Source organism: Acipenser ruthenus, chromosome 1 (genome assembly GCF_902713425.1).
Source record: "Acipenser ruthenus chromosome 1, fAciRut3.2 maternal haplotype, whole genome shotgun sequence".
NCBI classification, from domain to species: domain Eukaryota; kingdom Metazoa; phylum Chordata; class Actinopteri; order Acipenseriformes; family Acipenseridae; genus Acipenser; species Acipenser ruthenus.
In genome coordinates this window covers 83,952,039-83,972,568 of record NC_081189.1, presented here as the reverse complement: position 1 = coordinate 83,972,568, position 20,530 = coordinate 83,952,039, and the positions used below count along the sequence as shown (strand labels likewise).

The following is a 20,530-nucleotide window of genomic DNA, read 5'->3' as shown; positions in this document are numbered from 1 at the left end:
AATGTGTGTTTTTTTTCCCCAAACAAACTTAAAGTGTTGCTTGTTGCTTTTATGAAACATCTGAAAACAGTTAAGTACACCTATTGTCTGAATTGTGGTCAAGACTGTTCGACTTTTTCAACCTTTTCAGCCAACGGAATGGCGCACATATATGTTGTCACTGAGAAGGAATTTAAAACATACATAAAACACAGATCAATTTCTTGTCACAGCATCCACTAAGTCAGACTTTTATCATAGAGTTTCACTTACATATTTTTTCAGTGTATTGCTCCAGTACAGTCTTAAACATTTAAACATGCCATTAAATTGCTGCCCGGATGGCACAGAGCCTATATATATATATATATATATATATATATATATATATATATATATATATATATATATATATATATTATATGCTGTAATTATTTTCTGCATTAATACAGTATTGATATTGGTAAAATTGTTTTTTCTTACCATTCACTTGGAGAACATGAGTCTGATACAGCTTATCATAGCCATCTGCATGACAGCTGTAGTTACCCATGTGGGTTGTGGTAACCTTGGTAATATACAGCGACCCATCATCTCCAAAATCCTATAGGAAAGGAAATTGCACTATGCAGTTATTATTGTCTTCACACTAAGCAATTCAAGTAACAGAAACTCCAAGGAACAAACAAAGAAATACAAAGCAATTAACAGCTGATCTTAAGTTTGAGTATAAAGTCATTTTAAATACTAGTCAAATAGCCTTTATGAACATTTGGATCCCTACATAGAGCTGACTTTACGTTATCTATTTGTATAATAGCTATGTTACAGGCTGGATATCTCTAGAAAAATCAGGGGAATCAGAATACGTTATGAAGCAGATGCTGCAAATACAATTCAGAATATATAGGGTGCCATGTGGAATATAAATTAGTTTCCAAACACATACAAACCAAACTCAAGCCCAATAAGGAAACTACAGTGCTACCCCATTATAATGCAGTTGTCAGGGTCCATAATTAAGACACTGCATTATTTGTGTTTTGCCTTAAAACGAATATTGGCATTTTTGTTCCCGAAATGAAATACAAATACAACGCCCACAAGCCAAATTAATATTGCAGAGTACAGTGGAAAATGAAGGAGGAGACACACACAATTTGCAGGTACTCGAATAGTTGGTTTATTGGGACGATTATTTTCGGCCCGTTAGCCTGGGCCACACCAAAAACAACAAACACAGTCTTGCACATTCACAGAGCAGCTTGTCTCACTAGGCTCTGTTCGCGCTGATGTGGGCATCCTCCATTGCTTTCATTCCCCCCACCCCCCAAAAGTAATGACTAAAGCTAAGGTTTACAATTTTAGAAAAGCAAACTATGAAGGTATGAAACGGAGACTAACAGAAGTAGATTGGAGTAAAATAGAGAAAACATCCACAGAAAAAGGATGGCTTTTCTTTTTTAAATGTAGTACTAGAGGCACAAAACAATTACATCCCAAAAGTAGACAAATCTAAATCTAAAACAAAATGGCCAAAATGGTTTAAGAGGTCAATTAAAAAAAGTGACTTTACAGAGCATTTAAAAGGGACCAAAAACAAAGTACACAGAAAGAGTACTTGGAACTGCAAACACAAGTCAAAAAGGAAGTTAGAAAGGCCAAGAGAGAGATAGAAATCAATATTGCTAAGGGGGCTAAAACCAATTCCAAAATATTTTTCCAATATTATAACAGCAAGAGAACATTCAAAGAGGATGTTAAATGTCTAAGAGACACAAATGGCAAAATCATAGATGAAGAAAAAAAAATAGCAAATATATTAAATGATTACTTTTCACAGGTTTTTACAAAGGAGGACACGGACAACATGCCCGACATGTCGACCTGTTCCTATCCAATTTTAAATAACTAGCATAACAGAGGCAGAAGTGTTAAAGGGACTAGGAGCTCTTAAAATAAACAAATCCCCTGGGCCAGATGAGATCCTCCCAATAGTACTCAAAGAAATGAAAGAAGTTATTTACAAACCGCTAACCAAGATCATGCAACAGTCTCTTGACACAGGGGTTGTACCGACAGACTGGAAAATAGCAAACGTAATACCAATCCACAAAAAGGGAGACAAAACCGAACCAGGTAACTACAGACCAATAAGCCTGACTTCTATTATATGTAAACTTATGGAAACTATAATAAGATCCAAAATGGAAAATTACCTATATGGTAACAAAATCCTGGGAGACAGCCAGCATGGTTTTAGGAAAGGGAGATCGTGTCTAACTAACCTACTTGACTTTTTTGAGGATGCAACATTGAAAATGGATAACTGCAAAGCATACAACATGGTTTATTTAGATTTCCAGAAAGCTTTTGACAAAGTCCCGCATAAAAGATTAATTCTCAAACTGAACGCAGTAGGGATTCAAGGAAATGCATGCACATAGATTAGGGAGTGGTTAACAGGTAGAAAACAGATAGTACTGATTAGAGGAGAAACCTCAAAATGGAGTGAGGTAACCAGTGGTGTAACACAGGGATCAGTATTAGGTACTCTGCTATTCCTAATCTACATTAATGATTTAGATTCTGGTATAGTAAGCAAACTCGTTAAATTTGCAGATGACACAAAAATAGGAGGAGTGGCAAACACTGTTGAAGCAGCAAAGGTCATTCAAAATGATCTAGACAGCATTCAGAATTGGGCAGACACATGGCAAATTAAATTTAATAGAGAAAAGTGTAAAGTATTGCATGCGGGCAATAAAAATGTGCATTATAAATATCATAAGGGAGATAGTGAAAATGAAGAAGGGAACTATGAAAAAGACCTAGGAGTTTATGTTAACTCAGAAATGTCTTCATCTAGACAATGTGGGGAAGCTATAAAAAAGGCTAACAAGATGCTCGGATATATTGTGAGAAGTGTTGAATTTAAATCAAGGGAAGTAATGTTAAAACTCTACAATGCTTTTGTAAGACCTCACCTAGAATATTGTGTTCAGTTCTGGTCACCTCGTTAAAAAAAGGATTTTGGTGCTCTAGAAAGAGTGCAAAGAAGAGCAACCAGAATTATCCCGGGTTTAAAAGGCATGTCGTATGCAGACAGGCTAAAAGAATTGAATCTATTCAGTCTTGAACAAAGAAGACTACGCGGCGGTCTGATTCAAACATTCAAAATCCCAAAATGTATAGACAATGTCAACCCAGGGGACTTCTTTGACCTGAAAAAAGAAACAAGGACCAGGGGTCACAAATGGAGATTAGATAAAGGGGCATTCAGAACAGAAAATAGGAGGCACTTTTTTACACAGAGAATTGTGAGGGTCTGGAACCAACTCCCCAGTAATGTTGTTGAAGCTGTCACCCTGGGATCCTTCAAGAAGCTGCTTGATGAGATTCTGGGATCAATAAGCTACTAACAACCAAACGAGCAAGATGGGCTGAATGGCCTCCTCTCGTTTGTAAACTTTCTTATGTTCTTATGTTCTTAATGCTGGCTGAGGCAAGCTTACTGCTTCCCTGCTAAGGTAAATTACACAGAATCCAAAGACGTTTATACACACTTGTATTGTTTCGTACTTGTTTTGTAACATTCACGTACAATTAGTTTTTACTTTTAGAAAAAAAAATTACAGTGCAAGCACGGGAGCTTTATAAGTATTACAGACGTGCTCAAATTTGTTGGTACCCCTCCACAAAAAACAAAGAATGCACAATTTTCTCTGAAATAACTTGAAACTGACAAAAGTAATTGGCATCCACCATTTTTTATTCCATATTTAACAGAAATCAGACTTTGCTTTTGATTTTTTATTCAACATAATATTGTAAATAATAAAACAAATGAAAATGGCATGGACAAAAATGATGGGACCGCTAACCTAATATTTTGTTGCACAACCTTTAGAGGCAATCACTGCAATCAAATGTTTTCTGTAGCTCTCAATGAGACTTCTGCACCTGTTAACAGGTAGTTTGGCCCACTCTTCCTGAGCAAACTGCTCCAGCTGTCTCAGGTTTGATGGGTGCCTTCTCCAAACTGCAAGTTTCAGCTCTTTCCATAGATGTTCGATAGGATTCAGATCAGGACTCATAGAAGGCCACTTCAGAATAGTCCCCATGTTTTGTTCTTATCCATTCTTGGGTGCTTTTAGCTGTGTGTTTTGGGTCATTATCCTGTTGGAGGACCCATGACCTGCGACTGAGACAGAGCTTTCTGACACTGGGCAGTACGTTTCGCACCAGAATGCCTTGATAGTCTTGAGATTTCATTGTGCCCTGCACAGATTCAAGGCACCCTGTGCCAGGCGCAGCAAAGCAGACCCAAAACATAACCAAGCCTCCATGTTTCACTGTAGGTATGGTGTTCTTTTCTTTGAAAGCTTCATTTTTTCGTCTGTGAACATAGAGCTGATGCGACTTGCCAAAAAGCTCCAGTTTTGACTCATCTGTCCAAAGGACATTCTCCCAGAAGGATTGTGGCTTGTCAATATGCATTTTAGCAAATTCCAGTCTGGCTTTTTTATGTTTTTCTGTCAAAAGTGGAGTCCTCCTGGGTCTTCTTCCATGGAGCCCACTTTCGCTCAAAAAGCGATGGATGGTGCGATCAGAAACTGGCGTACCTTCACCTTGGAGTTCAGCTTGTATCTCTTTGGCAGTTATCCTTGTTTCTTTTTCTACCATTCGCACTATCCTTCTGTTCACTCTGGGGTCGATTTTCCTCTTGCGGCTGCACCCAGGGAGGTTGACTACAGTTCCATGGACCTTAAACTTCTTAATAATATTTGCAACTGTTGTCACAGGAACATCAAGCTGCTTGGAGATGGTCTTGTAGCCTTTACCTTTACCATGCTTGTCTATTATTTTCTTTCTGATCTCCTCAGACAACTCTCTCCTTTGCTTTCTCTGGTCCATGTTCAGTGTGGTGCACACAGTGATACCAAACAGTACAGTGACTACTTTTCTCCATTTAAATAGGCTGAATGACTGATTACAAGATTGGAGACATGTGTGATACTAATTAAAGAAACTAATTCGTTTGAAATATCACTATAATACAATTATTTATTATCTTTTCTAAGGGGTACCAACAAATGTGTCCAGGCCATTTTAGAATATCTTTGTAGAATAAGCAATAATTCATCTCTTTTCACAGCTTCTTTGCTTTATTCTATGACATACCAAAGGCATGCAAGTATACATGATAAAATAGCTTTTAATTTCATCACTTTTCAGGAGGAATGAAGCATTATTTCAATGAGCTGTAAGGGTACCAACAAATCTGAGCACGTCTGTATATGTCCCAGTTTCAACTTAAATATGTTTAAATACGGTAACGTAAAAACAACAATAAAACAAAATCACAGTTTTGTAGGTTTTCTTTTCTTTTTTATTTGCGTTTCTATTACAATTTATCCTAGCATAATTCACGATAACATCACCAGGATCACTTAAAGTATTTGGAACGTTCACCCGTTTGCAAGTCAAATTGCATCATGGGGGAAATGGAAGCCATTACCTTACCATGTTATAACTGATTCTTCACTATAACAGGTCACATTATAACTGGGTAGCACTGTATACTGTAGCCGGAAATCAATATTGAGATAACATTTTACAAAACAGCCATTATACAGAAAGGACGTAAGTGCACAATCTTTAATGGAAGCATTCAGATCACATTCCAATACGTTGTTTTTATTTTAAGTACTTCAATAAATATCATGCATGATTTTTTGTGTTACCTGTGAAAATTGTGTGGCTTAAGGTGATTTAACTTCATATTGAATAACTTGACAGAAGCTTGAACATAATATATACTGTAGAATCTTTTTAGCCACTCTGACGGGTGGAGTGAAAAGCAGCTTGTATCTTACAGCAACCTATAAAATATTTTGTTATATAATGCATAGTGAATACAAATAATTGAAAGAATATTATTTGAATAGTATTTAATTATTTGAATGGCTGCAAAGAATTTCTGTTTTTGAATGTTCTTGTTTCTTACTGCATTTTTCTCTGTCCTCAGTTGACCATGTTTTATTTTAATGATTTGTGTTAAACAAGCCAAACTGAAACAAGCCACACTTTTAATACAAATAAATACAAAAAAATAATTGGCAACTCTTACAAAATGGATGCTTTGAACGGTCCATGCAAATACACATCACTCAAGGGATGAAATGGTTATTCTAGAATTTGGAAAAGAAGGTATAACGAAATGAGTTATTTACACCCAGTTCATTGTTTTCAAACCATGCTCTCTGGCCACAACATGGCATCTTATTTTGAATTTACCGTGGGGGTTACAAGATGTCCTCTGCTTTTTACCAACTCTGAGGACACCTGATTTGTACTCATGCAAATCATGCTTATGAATAATAAAGATTTTTGCAAAACCTCAGTTTCTGATTTGCAGCCTTAATTTCATCTAATGTATACATTTGAATGTTGTTAGATCAGTGTTTTGGTGGTTTACCTGCAGCTTGAGCAGAACATGCTCTTGTAAATATTGTATGGTATTAACAGCAGCATTATCACTTTTATGATAACTTTTTATTTTTATTTCAATTTCATATTTCAGTTCTGTCCAGGTTACTGGTTATGTTCCAAAACATTAATTTCCTAATGCATATTCTGTGTTGTTAAATGGTGCATGTTTGATGTATTTTAATTTATATAAATTATTCAGATGAAGTGTTATGTGGCGCAAATGTGTAGCAGTAGCTTTATTATTAACAAAGACATTGTCATCTAGGGAAGACAACTGAGGCGTGAAGTCTTATGGCTCTTCTTTTGTCCCTGTGGCTCTAGTCCCATATGTGCTATTGTGGCACCAAAGCTAGCCCTTGGGGGAGGTAGCCTTAGTAACAGACTAAGGCTTAGTATCAAACACACACTGTTAAGTCATTTTAACTTATTTTATGTTTAAAACCTTTCCTGTTGAAAACAAAACACTATTTAAACTATATATTTACATTTGGTACAAGAGTGATTAAATATATTGCTGTCTGTCTGAAGTAGTATTTTTCCTCTTAACCATGTATGTAAATTTCAATCAAATTCAGATTATGATTTTTGCTACTACAACACTTTAATCTTGCACTGTATCAACAAGAATGTTTTCTACAGATACATTTTTTACTATTAACAGCTTGGGTCTGTAAGGGTAATCTCAAACAGACTGCTTGTACTGGTACGTTATTTTATTTGCCAAAAATAGTTATAATTGCAGAAGTGCATACTACAAAACATTGTTGTTTAATACGTTTACACAACTAATGTAATGTAATGATTTTATGGTGTTAATTTCCTACATCCTTTTGAGTTTTCCTATGTTGGTTTGAAGAGATCAGATATTATCCCCCATAATGTCAATGTCAAATAGTAAGATCTATACCTAGAGAGTAGCTTTTTTAACCAGCAAGTCAGCTGTAAATGAGAAGTCTAATTTTAGTTTTTGTTTGTATTTTTCACTGTAATCACTTTTTTATACATGCAGTAATTTGCAAAGTTGAATGCTGGACCACCGATTGTCAGGAGGCTACCAGTAATGTCTAATATGAACGTAAAATACATTTTTTTTAATCCCTAAAATGTTCATGACCATGCCTTGGACAATGACCAAACCAACTTGTTTTTATTTAATGCGTTCCCTTAGTTCTAACAAATTTAACTTACATAAAATGCAAGAACTATGTTGTTAGTATGTGGTCATCCAACACATTTCAAGGGGTCATTGTACTGTATCCTATAGGGTTAGAGGATATTTTTAAATCCCATTGTTCCAGGAAGGCTAGAATAGAGACAAAACTGATTTACTTATAAATTGAACATAACACATTCATACTGGCTTATGCGTAGGTCTATTAATGTGCTGTACATTTTATACATAGTGGAAAAAACGTGAGGGGTGTACAAAGATGAAAAATTGATCAGAATTCAGTTCAGAATAAAAAGAGGTAATGATACCTTTCTTTTAAAATGGAGGAAAAACATACTTTTGCATATTTATAAAACAAAAATACACATTTTAAAATGACAGTCCCTTTGGCATAAAAGACTATAGTGGCGTTTACATGCAAGTCATGACAGTTTTCCTCACAACCTGTTTGCCGTACTTTTCAGGAAATGTGTTTCTATGCAGTTCTGATTTAGGAAAAAAAATCGGTTGTACCAATGCAGATAACTCAATTCATAGTAATTTAGGGGAGGGGATATTTAAATGTCCGTGTCTGCTTACTAAGTAGGAAAAGAATGCCTCTGAACAGGGTCGGATTTAATGGGGGGGCAACCGAGACATTTGTCCAGGGCCCTGCGCTGCAGAGGGGGCCCGCAGCCTGGTTAAAATAAATACATAAATAAAAATGGCTATTTTACAGTTTAAAATCCAATCCACTTGCCCCGTGATCGCGCTAGCTAAACACCTGCGACTCTTATTGGTCACGTGCATGCTGGAGGACGGCTAGAGAGAGAGTCGGAGTCACCCTGGACCCCTGCCTCTCTTATTCCCAGCACATCTCCACTCTGGCACGTACTTGCTGATCCTTACTGAGCAACATACAAAGAATCCGACCCTTCCTCACCAACTACTCCACCCAGCTCCTGGTCCAGGCCCTGGTACTCTCCCACCTAGACTACTACATCTCCCTCCTGGATGGCCTCCCTGTGTCCACCACCCGTCTGCTCCAGCTCATCCAGAACTCCGCTGCTCGCCTGATGTTCTCTCTGCCTCGCTTCTCTCACGCAACTCCACTGCTCCGCTCACTCCACTGGCTCCCGATCACCGCTCGCATCCAGTTCAAGACTCTTGTACTCGCCTACAGATGCCTTGACCAGACTGCACCCAGCTACCTCCAGACCCTCATCTCTCCCTACACCCCCACTCGACCTCTCCGCTCCTCCTGCACTAGAAGACAGGCTGTACATCCTCTACGCTCCCCTGCCTCCAGAGCCCGCTCCTTCACCCTCGCCCCGCAATGGTGGAATGACCTTCCTACAGATGTCAGGACTGCCCAGTCCCTGACCACCTTCTGGCGCCTCTTCAAGACTCACCTCTTCAGACAGCACCTGTAGAACTCCTCTTTTCCCTCTAGACACTTTATCACTCTTCCTTAATGTGCTTTACTTGCTCTTATCTGCTCCCTATTTTACTGCATTTAATCCTGTACTTTACAGAGTACTGTAATCTGTCACAAGTGTTATTTAATCTGTAGTATTTTGTATTTAATTATATCCTGATGTAACTATCACTGACACTGTTATCTGCTCCGTTGTAGAATCGTATTTTGTCATATACTTGTACTTGCTAGAACCGAAGTCATCGTATTTTATCTTGCTCTTAATTGTATTAATACATTTACTGTGATTCTTGAAATGTATTTTTGTTTACGACTGTATAAGGATACAGTCTGGATAAGGGTGGATAAGGATACACCCTGGATAAGGGTGTCGGCTAAAAAATAAATAATAATAATAATAATAATAATAATAATAATAATAATAATAATAATAATATTTCTGTGTGTGTTTGTGGAACATATAAAAGTTACATTTCATTAATATAACTAAAATATATATATATTAGGGCTGTGAATCTACGTTTAATTGACCACACGTTTAAACCCATTGTTAATCCGGTCGTTTAACCGTTTAAACGGCCATGAATTTAATGTTTCACTCATTTCATATTTTTATATTTTACTTCCAATATTTTAAGTCATATTTTAACCTTAGTTTGTTATTCAAAGCGCATACCATATAGATCCACTTAAAGACAAACAATGGTAAACATAAAAGCATAAAGGATGACTGTAAGTTAGCACTAAAACGTAATCTATTTTAATAGCATAAAGAAACATTCATAGTTGATTTTACAACGTACCATTTCTCCAGAATCTCCATAAAAAGCATGTGTATCCAACATCAAAAAAACATTAAAAAAACAACTCTATTTAAATTAAACTTAAAACACAGTGACAAGACTACATTTTTACTTTCATTCACTTGTATATTGTTGGCAGGAAACAAAACATGTCCAGAACCAAAAACCTTTATTTTTTTTTCATTAAAAATCAAAGCCATCTAATACAATACTAGTTCCCAGCCTCGCTCCCCTTCACAACGGCGCATGCACATTCACGTGAAAAAATAAAGACTTCATTTCCCAGCGTCCCTCTCTTTCACGGCTTCGCGGTTCAGCTCGCTTGAATAATTAAAAGCTGTTCTGTAATTGCAGATGTCATGTTGAATACACACAATAAAATATGGACAAATAAAAAGTTGTAAGCACTTTGTAACAGACATCTTATTCGCCGTTCTTTATATAAATAAATAAATAAATAAATAGTAGCTACATGTTTTTCTTTTCCAATGTGTTACAGTGTTTTACTGTGGAGTGAATGGAGCCGTGAAGTGCCTTAATCACACAGGCTATTCACTTTACTGAAATAATGTACAGTACTAAGACTAGAGCCCTATGGAATTCGTGTTATTTTGTTCTGACTCCCATTTTATTTTATTGCATTCGTCTTCATTGGATGAAGTATTGTTTTATCTAATTGTATTGAAAAATAGTATTGTTAACTTTAAAAATGGGTTGTATTTTTTTTTAGTGCAGTGTGGGGCGCTCCAAAGCAAATAGATAGGCATGTTTCATAACTTTTAGTTTTGAAACTTGATCAATTCTATATTACTGCTATGCCCATGGTTTCACTACCATAAATCTTCTCTGTGTGAACATTGGGATCGTATTGTTCAAAGTGACTGCTGTAATAGCAGTCTGTGTGAGGTACTTTTTGTGTTGTAATACAGACGTTAAAAATAGTCTGCAATGTTGTCTAATTATTTAAATCCTTCAAAAGGTTTCTATTTATTTTCCATGATTGCATTTATTTAACACACTGGAACGGTGAATTATTTTCACTCTCAGCCCTTCTCGTTGTTTATCCCTTACAGAATACCCCGCCTCATTTCTAACCCAGCTACAGAAACGCCACCCATTCCCCCACTTTTGAAACCAAAGTTACGCCACTGCCTGTACTGACAATTAGTTTCACGTTTTCCCTTCAAATATGTAAATCTCAAGGGTAATGCTTTACTGCCAAATGCATTTTTTTTCGTACAGCACTTAATTCCTCGTTAATATTCTTTTGATTCCGTGATGCCACCCGTGTTCTCGTTAACACGGATTCCATAGAACCCTATAAGACCTGAAAAAAGGCAATGCTGGTCTGTCCTTGATGTATGCAAGACGTAGTTAGAGTGATCACATGGAAGAACAGGTCAGGTTTCCTTAAAGGGGAAAACCATAGAAAGGGAAACATATCTTTGCGGAAAATATGCAAAAATAATTTTAATAATATATTTTACTGTTAAGTTGCATGTAAATGTATAATACAAATTTTAAACGAAAATATTTTTAATCCATGTTTACCGTTTAAACGTTTAAACCCTTACAGCCCTAATATAATATATATATACAGTATACACACACAAGTCTGTTTTTATATCTACTGGACCTGGCAACCATCAGTTCCTTAGTTGTGTACACGGTAGGAGAGATTTCATCTTGAAGCTAGCCACAGCGCTTCAGCTGAAACATTTCGGTCAGAAAACTGTAAAGCAGCAGGCTGCAGCAGCTCAATCTGGATTCTGTGCTGCAAGTGACACACACGCTAGATAAATCATATGTTATTTTCATTTTAGATTAAAAACTACTTTTGTTTTTACAGTTTTGTATGTGCATATACCTGTTTAAAACACATGTTTATTTTATTATCGTTTTTCATTTTTTGAAGTAGTGCTTTATATGTGGTAAATTAGAAAATAAACCCTTTTATGTTTAATCGTTCATTTAAATACAGCGTTTCGGCTGTGCAGATGTTTGACATAATGTGCTTGAATAAAACTTCTGAGTTGTATCCGATAGTTTGTCTTTCATTTTAATATTGATGGTGTTTAAAATGTACCGGCAGTTTAGGTATGAGCATAACCGCGGCGGTTCTAGTGTTGAAGTAGTCCATAAATATACAGTGTGTGTGTGTATGTGTTTGGGGGGTGTCTATCTTTTGTATGGTGTTTCTGCTGGAGATTACATGATATTAAGTCAGAAAAACGGGATCTTGACTGCTGAAACCTCATGAGCCACAAGCACCATTCCTGCTCCGGTTTACATGGGTTTTTACAGCTATTTTTATCGTGAGAAAGCGATTGACCCTGCCCTGAAAGTCAAAGGATGTCCGTTTGCTGTTTCACGATGTATTCGCGTGACAACGTCACACAGTCATGACTGTAGAGTTGATTTTCAAGTGCATACAAACCAAGCCAATGATTCAAATATGAGGGGAAAAAAAACTTAAAGCATTCGATTTAACTGCCTTGCAAATGCACAGAAAACCCGCAGTATAGGGTTAAACATAAGCATCCCTCTTAGCATTCTAACTGAAATATTGTATGAATAGCACCCTGTTAAATTAATGTTAACTGTGTCCTGAGAGAACCAATTAAAACATTATGATTCGGACGAATGTACTGTACATCCAGCTGGAATAATAAAAAAAAAAGAATCATACAAACCACATATTGTACAGTATGTGTTTCCACCTACATCTGTACACCCTGTTATTACAGAGTGAATAAAATGCAGAATTTTGTTTATTCAGAACTAAATTATATGGCCATTGGCAGATGGGTAGTTGACAATGTCCAACTACCAAGGAACATAAGCCTCTCTATCCAAGTTATAAATATATAATTATTAAACTATTTTTTGTTATGTCATACATTAACCAGTGTCTCTACTATTTTAGATATTTGAATTGACTCTTGCATTTGTAGGATAGCCCCTTCATCAGCAGGAAAGTTATAAAGTTAATCAAAGCTTTAATTACTGAATGCTGGCTACTTACATTTATATCTTCTAGATCCAAGGTACTTAGCTCCACGTTGTTGCGCTTCCATAAGATTGGGGGCCTCTGAGTTCCCTGAATGGCACATGTCAGGACCACACTCTGTCCAACTGTTGCTGTGGTGATGATCATTTTCTGGTCTTCCTGCAGACTCAGCTGAAGCACTTCTGTGGGAAGAAAATTGCAAGTTTACTTAGTATGATGATATGTATTTATTTTGTATTTCATTGTACATATTGTAGCGCCTGGGCAGCTGCTGCGAGGGACCCATGTAAAATATACTGTGTTATGAACTGGGGAAGGGGATGGGACTTTGCTATCTGTGGTCATGTTTAAATTGTACTTTTGTTCCCTGTCAGTGAGTGAATGTGTGTGGCACTAGTTCTACCAGCTGTCTCTCTCTCATCTTCTGTGTTTCTTAGCCTGCTTGTATGCTGCCTGTGTGGCTGCGTCCCAAACCATTCCCTTGCACCCTACACCCTTCGACAAGTGTACAGTTTTACTGAGCGAGGGAGTACGGTGTAGGGGAGAGCTAAAAGTGTTAAATGGTTGGGACACAGTTCAGCATATCATTCAGTGCCTTTACCTTTGACTGAGCAAGAAGCTACGCAATCTTTTGTTGTCAGATTGTAGCTTGGAAGAATGGCTGTGGCAAGGATTTTGGCAAGTAGGAGACGTCTTCGCTGCGCTATTGCACTACTGAGGTTATTTTTAAACTTTGAAAAACTTTGATATTGGTTAATAAAATAGAAATTTTTGCCACATCTTACGAACATGTACTTCATAATGTAGCCTAATATTTACGTTTTTTTAGTTGGTTTTAACTAATATTTTAAATAATAAGATCTATTTTACTTTAAATCCGTCATTTATTTTGCTTTATATTCAGTATCACTACGAAATGGCTAAAGGTTCTTGTGGCAATGTGCCCCGTCCCTGTGTGCATTTGTGTGTATGTTGCGTGTGTAAATGTCGGTGTATAGATTGGTACACGGGATATAAACGGGTCTGTGTTTCACGTGTATTTAGAAAGTGTAGATTTGTATTTAGGCACGAGGAGAGCACAAATCACTTCACGTGCTGGTTAAATGTAATATGTGAGCACGGGGTTGCACAGAATTAATTCACGTGCTGGGATTCAAGTGAATAATTAATTAGTAATTGAATCCCAGCACAATAGTATATATAGACGCACATTTCTTGCACTCAGGGTTGGGTGTTCGGAAGAGGAGAACGGGTGAGAGAGAGAGGAGTAATTAAAAGCGAAAGATCGTAAATATAAGTGTTTGTTCTCACCGTGTTTGTTTGTCTCCGTGCACCGTTTGTTAAGTGTCAGTCGTTTTGTCTGTGTGTTTATTTTGGCGTCAAGTGCCGTGTCCTGTTTTGTATTCCATTGTTCAAACCTTTTATTTTCTGTGCTGTTTTATTAAATGCTGATCGAAACCATTCGCTCAGCTCCACCAAAACCCCAAGTCTCTGTCTGTTTACTCCCTGCTTCTGGTCTGACGCCACCCACTCCGGCCGTCTTTGTGACAGTTCTACACTAATTTGTTAATCACTGCAAAAACATATAATGGAAATGTTAAGTGTGCAGGCTACATAAAAGTTTCAAATGTCACTCCCAGCCCAGTTTCGCTGTGTTTCTTTTCCCCGTGAAGCGTACATCATTTGCCGCACGCAGCTGGATCAGTTTTAGGGTCTCTTCCTCTGTCCCTGTATTTCTTAAAAAATATAATAATAATTTTGAAATATATTGCTCGCTTGTATCATCTGCTAGTTTTGTAGCTACCTATCTAGTTAATTAATTAATGAATTGATAATTAATTCCAACAATTGATATGTACTGAAATGAGTTTTCGCTGTACTTTCTAATCATATATTTAAATTGTGATCATAGATTTAAAAAGATTAATTTTATTAGCTAAGTGACTCAATACAAAATACATTTCACATATAATTTGCTTGTTAAATAACTTAACAATATCTACAATTTCCTAGCCAACTACAGTTACATTACATTTATGTGCAGCCGCGTCTGCCATATTTGCAAATTGTTCCCACTTGTCTCCGCCTTTAACGCAAAGAGTTCTGGGACTTCAGCACAAAAACTCTTCCGCAGAAGTCAACTGTCAACACCCTTCAACACCCTTCACTCTCCCTAAGGAATTGGGATAACCCTTAAGATGGTGAACACAGTACTTGTGCCCCTCAAGGGAAGGTAACGAGTGAGCAAGGGTGCGGTTTGGGACGCAGCCTGTGTATGTGTGTGAAGATTATTGAGACCAATTGGGTGCCTACTACAACCAATGGGGTACTGAGTTGTGATTGTGCCAATGGGTGAAAGAATGGGCGGAGTTATGCTTTTAGAAGGGTGTACAATAATAAATACAGCAGTTTTTACTGCTTTTGGAACTTCACGCTGTTGTCTGCCTCTTCTTCTTCCCCGCTGGAGCACGCCTTAGTCTGCCACTACAGTATTTTAAACTGTTAATGTTAAGAACAATCTTTATCATTAAGAACAACAATGGCTTTATATAGTTCCACTATATATAGTGTACTCTTGTAACATATTGACCTGATAATTAATTATTCAAGAAGTTCTTTTTTTACTGCAGTAATTGGTGAAACACCTTTTGCGTCAGAAGAACTGTGCTACATGGGGCTTGCTTAATGAATGGTGTCATGGAATAGACAGATGGCACTCAAATCAAAAACTATACCATCAATGCAGCCGTCTGCTCTTTCAACTAGGTTCTGAAGCTTCAGATCTGGTTGCTGTATTAGCATTTTTTGTATAAGGGAGTGTATGTCATTTTTACACAAGTCATTTTTATCACTGGTAGTTTCATTAAAAAGAAACATTACCATATCAGTATTGTCATTGTCCTTAACAAGTCATTCTCATCATGGAATTTGGTATATTTTCAAAATACAAGTACTAGCAAGCAATGTTCTGTCCTTGGAAATATAAACCAGTGCACACACATACAGAGGGTCCTCATAGTCACTTAATAATTGTACAGTACTTGAAAGATTAAAAGTGTTTGTATAGAATCGAGAGTTTATCAGATTATAACCAAATGTTTGGTGAAGATTAGTTCAAACTGAAACTTACCACTGTGACAGGATGAATAAGAATCCCTATTTTTGAATGAGGAGACAAAAAATGGTCTCCCTTCATAAAAATAACCACAAATCATATTTTAAATTAGGTAATTTAAGACCACATTTATTTTAAATGGATGTATCTATGTCCTCAGTTTCTCATTTGGTGTCAACTTTTTTTCTAAAACTGACACTATTTTTACTTGCAGTGGTAACCCCAGACATTCCCATTTATATTAGTATTTATTTATATAAGTGTTTATCCAACATAGTCTCACTGAAAAGCAATTTCTCAATTCTAGCAGGATACTGCTTTTACACAATTTTACGGCTGGAAGACACAGAAACATTAACGTAGGTCATGTGACTTGTTCACAACGTGTCAATGGCTGTGATGGGATTTAGTCAAGTTTTCTTCTCAAAACATTAGACCACATTTACTTATTTACTTCTATGTGCACAACTTGTGTACATGTATTATTGGAATGAAGAAGCATAATCAATTCAAGATCCATTTAATCACTGATGAGGCTGGATCCATGTGGCAGGATGGCTTGCAGTGGTGAGTTGTGGTGACGTCACGGACCAGGAAGTAACTGAACCAAAATAATGAATGGGCGGGTGAAACTGAACGCAACTGCGGTCAGCGTATTTTATTAAATAATTAAACAAAAACAACAGATTTAAACAAACAACAAAACTAAATAAAAAGGCTTGTTGGCCAAACAAATAAAGTTCTAGCAGTTGTTTTGTTGTTTGGTTTTTTAAATTTGTTTTCTCTCTCCTCGCTCGCTCTCTCCGCTCCCCGTACTCTCCTCTGTACACCCTTCTCGCAGCACAGACAGCTGCAGGTTCTTATACTCTGGCCGAGGGGTTAATTATCTGTTAATTATCTTATTACCCCTCGGCCGCAGTCTGCACACGTTTGGTAAGGATGCGTGACTGTCAGCTAGTTAAATAATCAGTAGCTGATCAGCCACACATTATAAATAACAAATAACAAATACGCGGCGCTTTTAACTGCGCCGTAAACAAAAATATAAATAATAATAAATAAATATATAGGGGCGGGACACTCCACCACAATCCGTCATTGACATTTTTTTTTTGTTTTTGTTTGCAAATACCAACTAGCTTTCACTGTTTTCAGAATAATGTCCTTCATGGTCTGTATCCTGCCACACACTTGAATAAGCTGCTTAAGCTGAATTTTAGTGCAGAAAGGACATTTTGCAAGTCCTGGGTTTTGCTTTACCTACAGATGATACACAAGGGTAGCATCATGCACAGGGGAGTTATAGCAAAAATTATGTAGAAAACATAGTAGTCACCGTGCACTAACCCTTGGTAGGTACAGTTGGAACATACTGTTTGCTACATACTGTACAGCATTTTCACAACATTCACTGTGATGCGTAGGGGGGAGCAAACATCTGTGCTATAGGATTCGCTAACAGGTTAGACATGTCCCACACAGACACCATGCTGACCTTGGAGCAGTGAATAAGCTCTGTAGCTTCTCCTGTATTACTGTATACCAACAAGAGCAATGCCGCTGCAGCTTCAAGAGCTTATTGCTAGAGATATGGAATTCCATGAAAGCCTCTGCAATAATAATACTCTGATCAGTTGTTTACAACATTTTGCGAGGAATGGGTGCTGTATCTGAAGAAATGGAAATCACATTGAACAGCATTTTCCCCTCCTCATCTTCCCCCTCCTCTGATCTCTCTATCTCCATTCCTCTGGAATCTACCACGCTGTCTCCCTCCTCCTCAGCCAAGAACCTTGGAGTAACCCTGGACCCCTGCCTCTCCTACTCCCAGCACATCTCCACTCTAACACGCACCTGCTAATTCTTCCTGAGCAACATACAAAGAATCTGACCCTTCCTCACCAACTACTCCATGCAACTCCACGTCCAGGCCCTGGTACTCTCCCGTCTAGACCACTGCAACTCCCTCCTGGCCGGCCTCCCTGTGTCCGCCACCCGTCCGTTCCAGCTCATCCAGAACGCTGTTCGCCTGGTGTTCTCTCTGCCTCGCTTCTCCCACGCTACTCTACTGCTCCGTTCACTCCACTGGCTCCTGATCACCGCTCGCATCCAGTTCAAGACTCTTGTACTCACCTACCGAAGCCTTGACCAGACTGCATCCAGCTACCCCAAGACCTACATCTCTCCCTACACCTCCACAAAGCAGTAGAAGACTGGCTGTACCTCCACTACGCTGCCCTGCCTCCAGAGCCCACTCCTTCTCCACCCTCGCCCTGCAGTGGTGGAATGACCTTCCTACGGATGTCAGGACTGCCCAGTCCCTGACCACCTTCCGGCACCTCCTCAAGGCACATCTCTTCAAACAATACCTGTAAAACTCAACTCTTCCCTTCTGGACAATATAGCACTCTGCCTTTAATGCACTTTAACTTGCACTTAACTGCTCACTATTTTACTGTATTTAATCCTACACTTAACCCAAGCTGTAGTATTTTCTATTTCACTTGCAGTCGTATCTAACACTGATGTAACTATCAACACTGTTATCTGCTCTTTAACTGCTCTGATACCAAAATCGTACTGTGTTTTGTATTTGCTCTTATTAGGACTGAAGTCATTGTATTTTGTATCTTGCTCTTAATTGTACTGTAATTATTGATATGTATTTTTTGTATACAACTGTCCCTGGGTAAGGGTGTCTGCTAAGCAATAAATAATAATAATAATAATAATAATAATAATAATAATAATAATAATAATAATAATATAAAGTTTCACCTTATTCACATCATAACATATTTCTTAATTTTCATTCTACAGTTGTCTGCCTTTTAGTTCTCTTAAATAATTAAACTAAAGTGACCAGACAGCAATGATTACTGTAGCAACAAACTGATTGTCAAATCATTTAAAGGACAGCAAGAAAGCTTTTGATTATTATGAAATTGAATACACATATCAAAACCTCCTTGCTTGATATGGTGCTTTTTGTAGATAAGTACACGCATTATAAAATGCATCTTGCCCAGATTGTTGCAAATGTTACACGTTCTTTTCTGAAAATTGGGTCTTGCTTTAAAATCATTTTAAAATTAAATTGATTAAAATGGGGTCTTTCTTTTAAAATATTTTTTTTCAATCATTACAGAATCTGTGTGCTTTTAATTTTTCTCTTGTGTAATGAGTATTGGTCTTACTGCATCAATTTGTTCTGCTCCTGGAGACATGAAAATACCAGTCTTAATGAAAACCCTAAGTAGGGCAAAGTAAGAACTATGTATACATGTATAAATTGTAATATACTGTATAATATTGAATTAAGTCAGAATTGCATGTCATACATGTATGGGCTGCAGTGCATTACGAGAAAATATTTAATCAAGGGGTTATGTGATATCATAAACCACAAGATTAAATATGTTCTCGAAATGCACTGCAGCCCATATGTTATATTTTTATAATTGTTATATATACACTGCTGTGCAAAAGTCTTAGACACATTCAGGAGTTACAATATATGGATATTATGAGCATTATCAATTTACTCAAAGCCTCCACTAGTGTTTGCTACGACTATAACAACTTTGACTGTTATTAATACAGCTTAGTTTGGGTGAGAAGAAACCAAGCTTGTCATTTAGCAGTCTTTAATGCACATTGATCAGAATCTTTAAAAACCAGTGATCCCAACAACTTGAAGTAAACTATACATGAGCAGCTAATATGATGTGTAGCAGTAGCAAATCCATCACATTTACCAATCAAATCTAATTGATGACAGTGACAGAGAGCGAATGAATCCGAGTCAACAATCTCCCTCCTGACCTGTGAGGGCATGGTATAACAGGAACAATGTGGCCCGAACTGGATGGTTTGGCAGTTCATTCCAGGGTCAGTTGGAAGTTGGTCATCCAGAAAGGGGTCTGAGTCACAGTACCAGAAGTCATCGCCTTAATGCGGTAGGTGATGTGTCAGTCATGGACTGGAGGATACGTGACTGCACTCGCTACCGAAGGGGGCGGGACTGAAGGTATATCAGGGGATGTGGCAAAGCAATCTGTTCCTCTGTTATGGTTACAAAACGACCGGGAGGAAAAAAAGAAACTGTGAGTGTTTAGTGTTGTCTTGTCTGTGTATTTAACTGTTGTTATTTGTCATTGTAGATGGCTAAATATTCAGGAGCTGTCGCTGTTTAGCCTACATCAAACCCGGACTGCACTGCACCGCTGTTATCACTGTTTCGTGTATTCACAACACCACTTGCACCCGGAGCACTCACTGTTGGACTGGTGATCGTGTAGGTGTTTTAAACTGTGTGTTATTATTATTTCGGGATTGAACCCCATGGTTTTGACTGGCTTTCCACATCGCTGTGTATAGCCAGTATTATTATTTAAGCCATTAATAAAACTTTGTTTTCACAATTGAACTGTTGTTGGACTGTTGTTACTAAACACTGCATCACCTGTGCACCCATGCTAAAGGCCCACTTTTCGTACTGCAGAATTCAGATCTATTAGGATTAACTGTTAGCTTAAAA

General features: G+C 37.5%; 1 protein-coding gene across 2 annotated transcripts in view; it reads right to left on the bottom strand.

Moving 5' to 3' along the window:
* LOC117421526 (follistatin-related protein 5-like) overlaps positions 1 to 20,530 on the bottom strand; it is a 239,073-nt gene that overhangs the window by 74,592 nt on the left and 143,951 nt on the right. For both annotated transcript variants that reach the window (XM_034036037.3, XM_059031278.1), the window contains exons 7-8: positions 12,891 to 13,057; positions 463 to 583 (exon numbers count right to left, since the gene is read on the bottom strand). In XM_034036037.3, the coding sequence (XP_033891928.3) occupies positions 463 to 583; positions 12,891 to 13,057 (288 nt within the window). The remainder of the gene's footprint in view (positions 1 to 462; positions 584 to 12,890; positions 13,058 to 20,530) is intronic.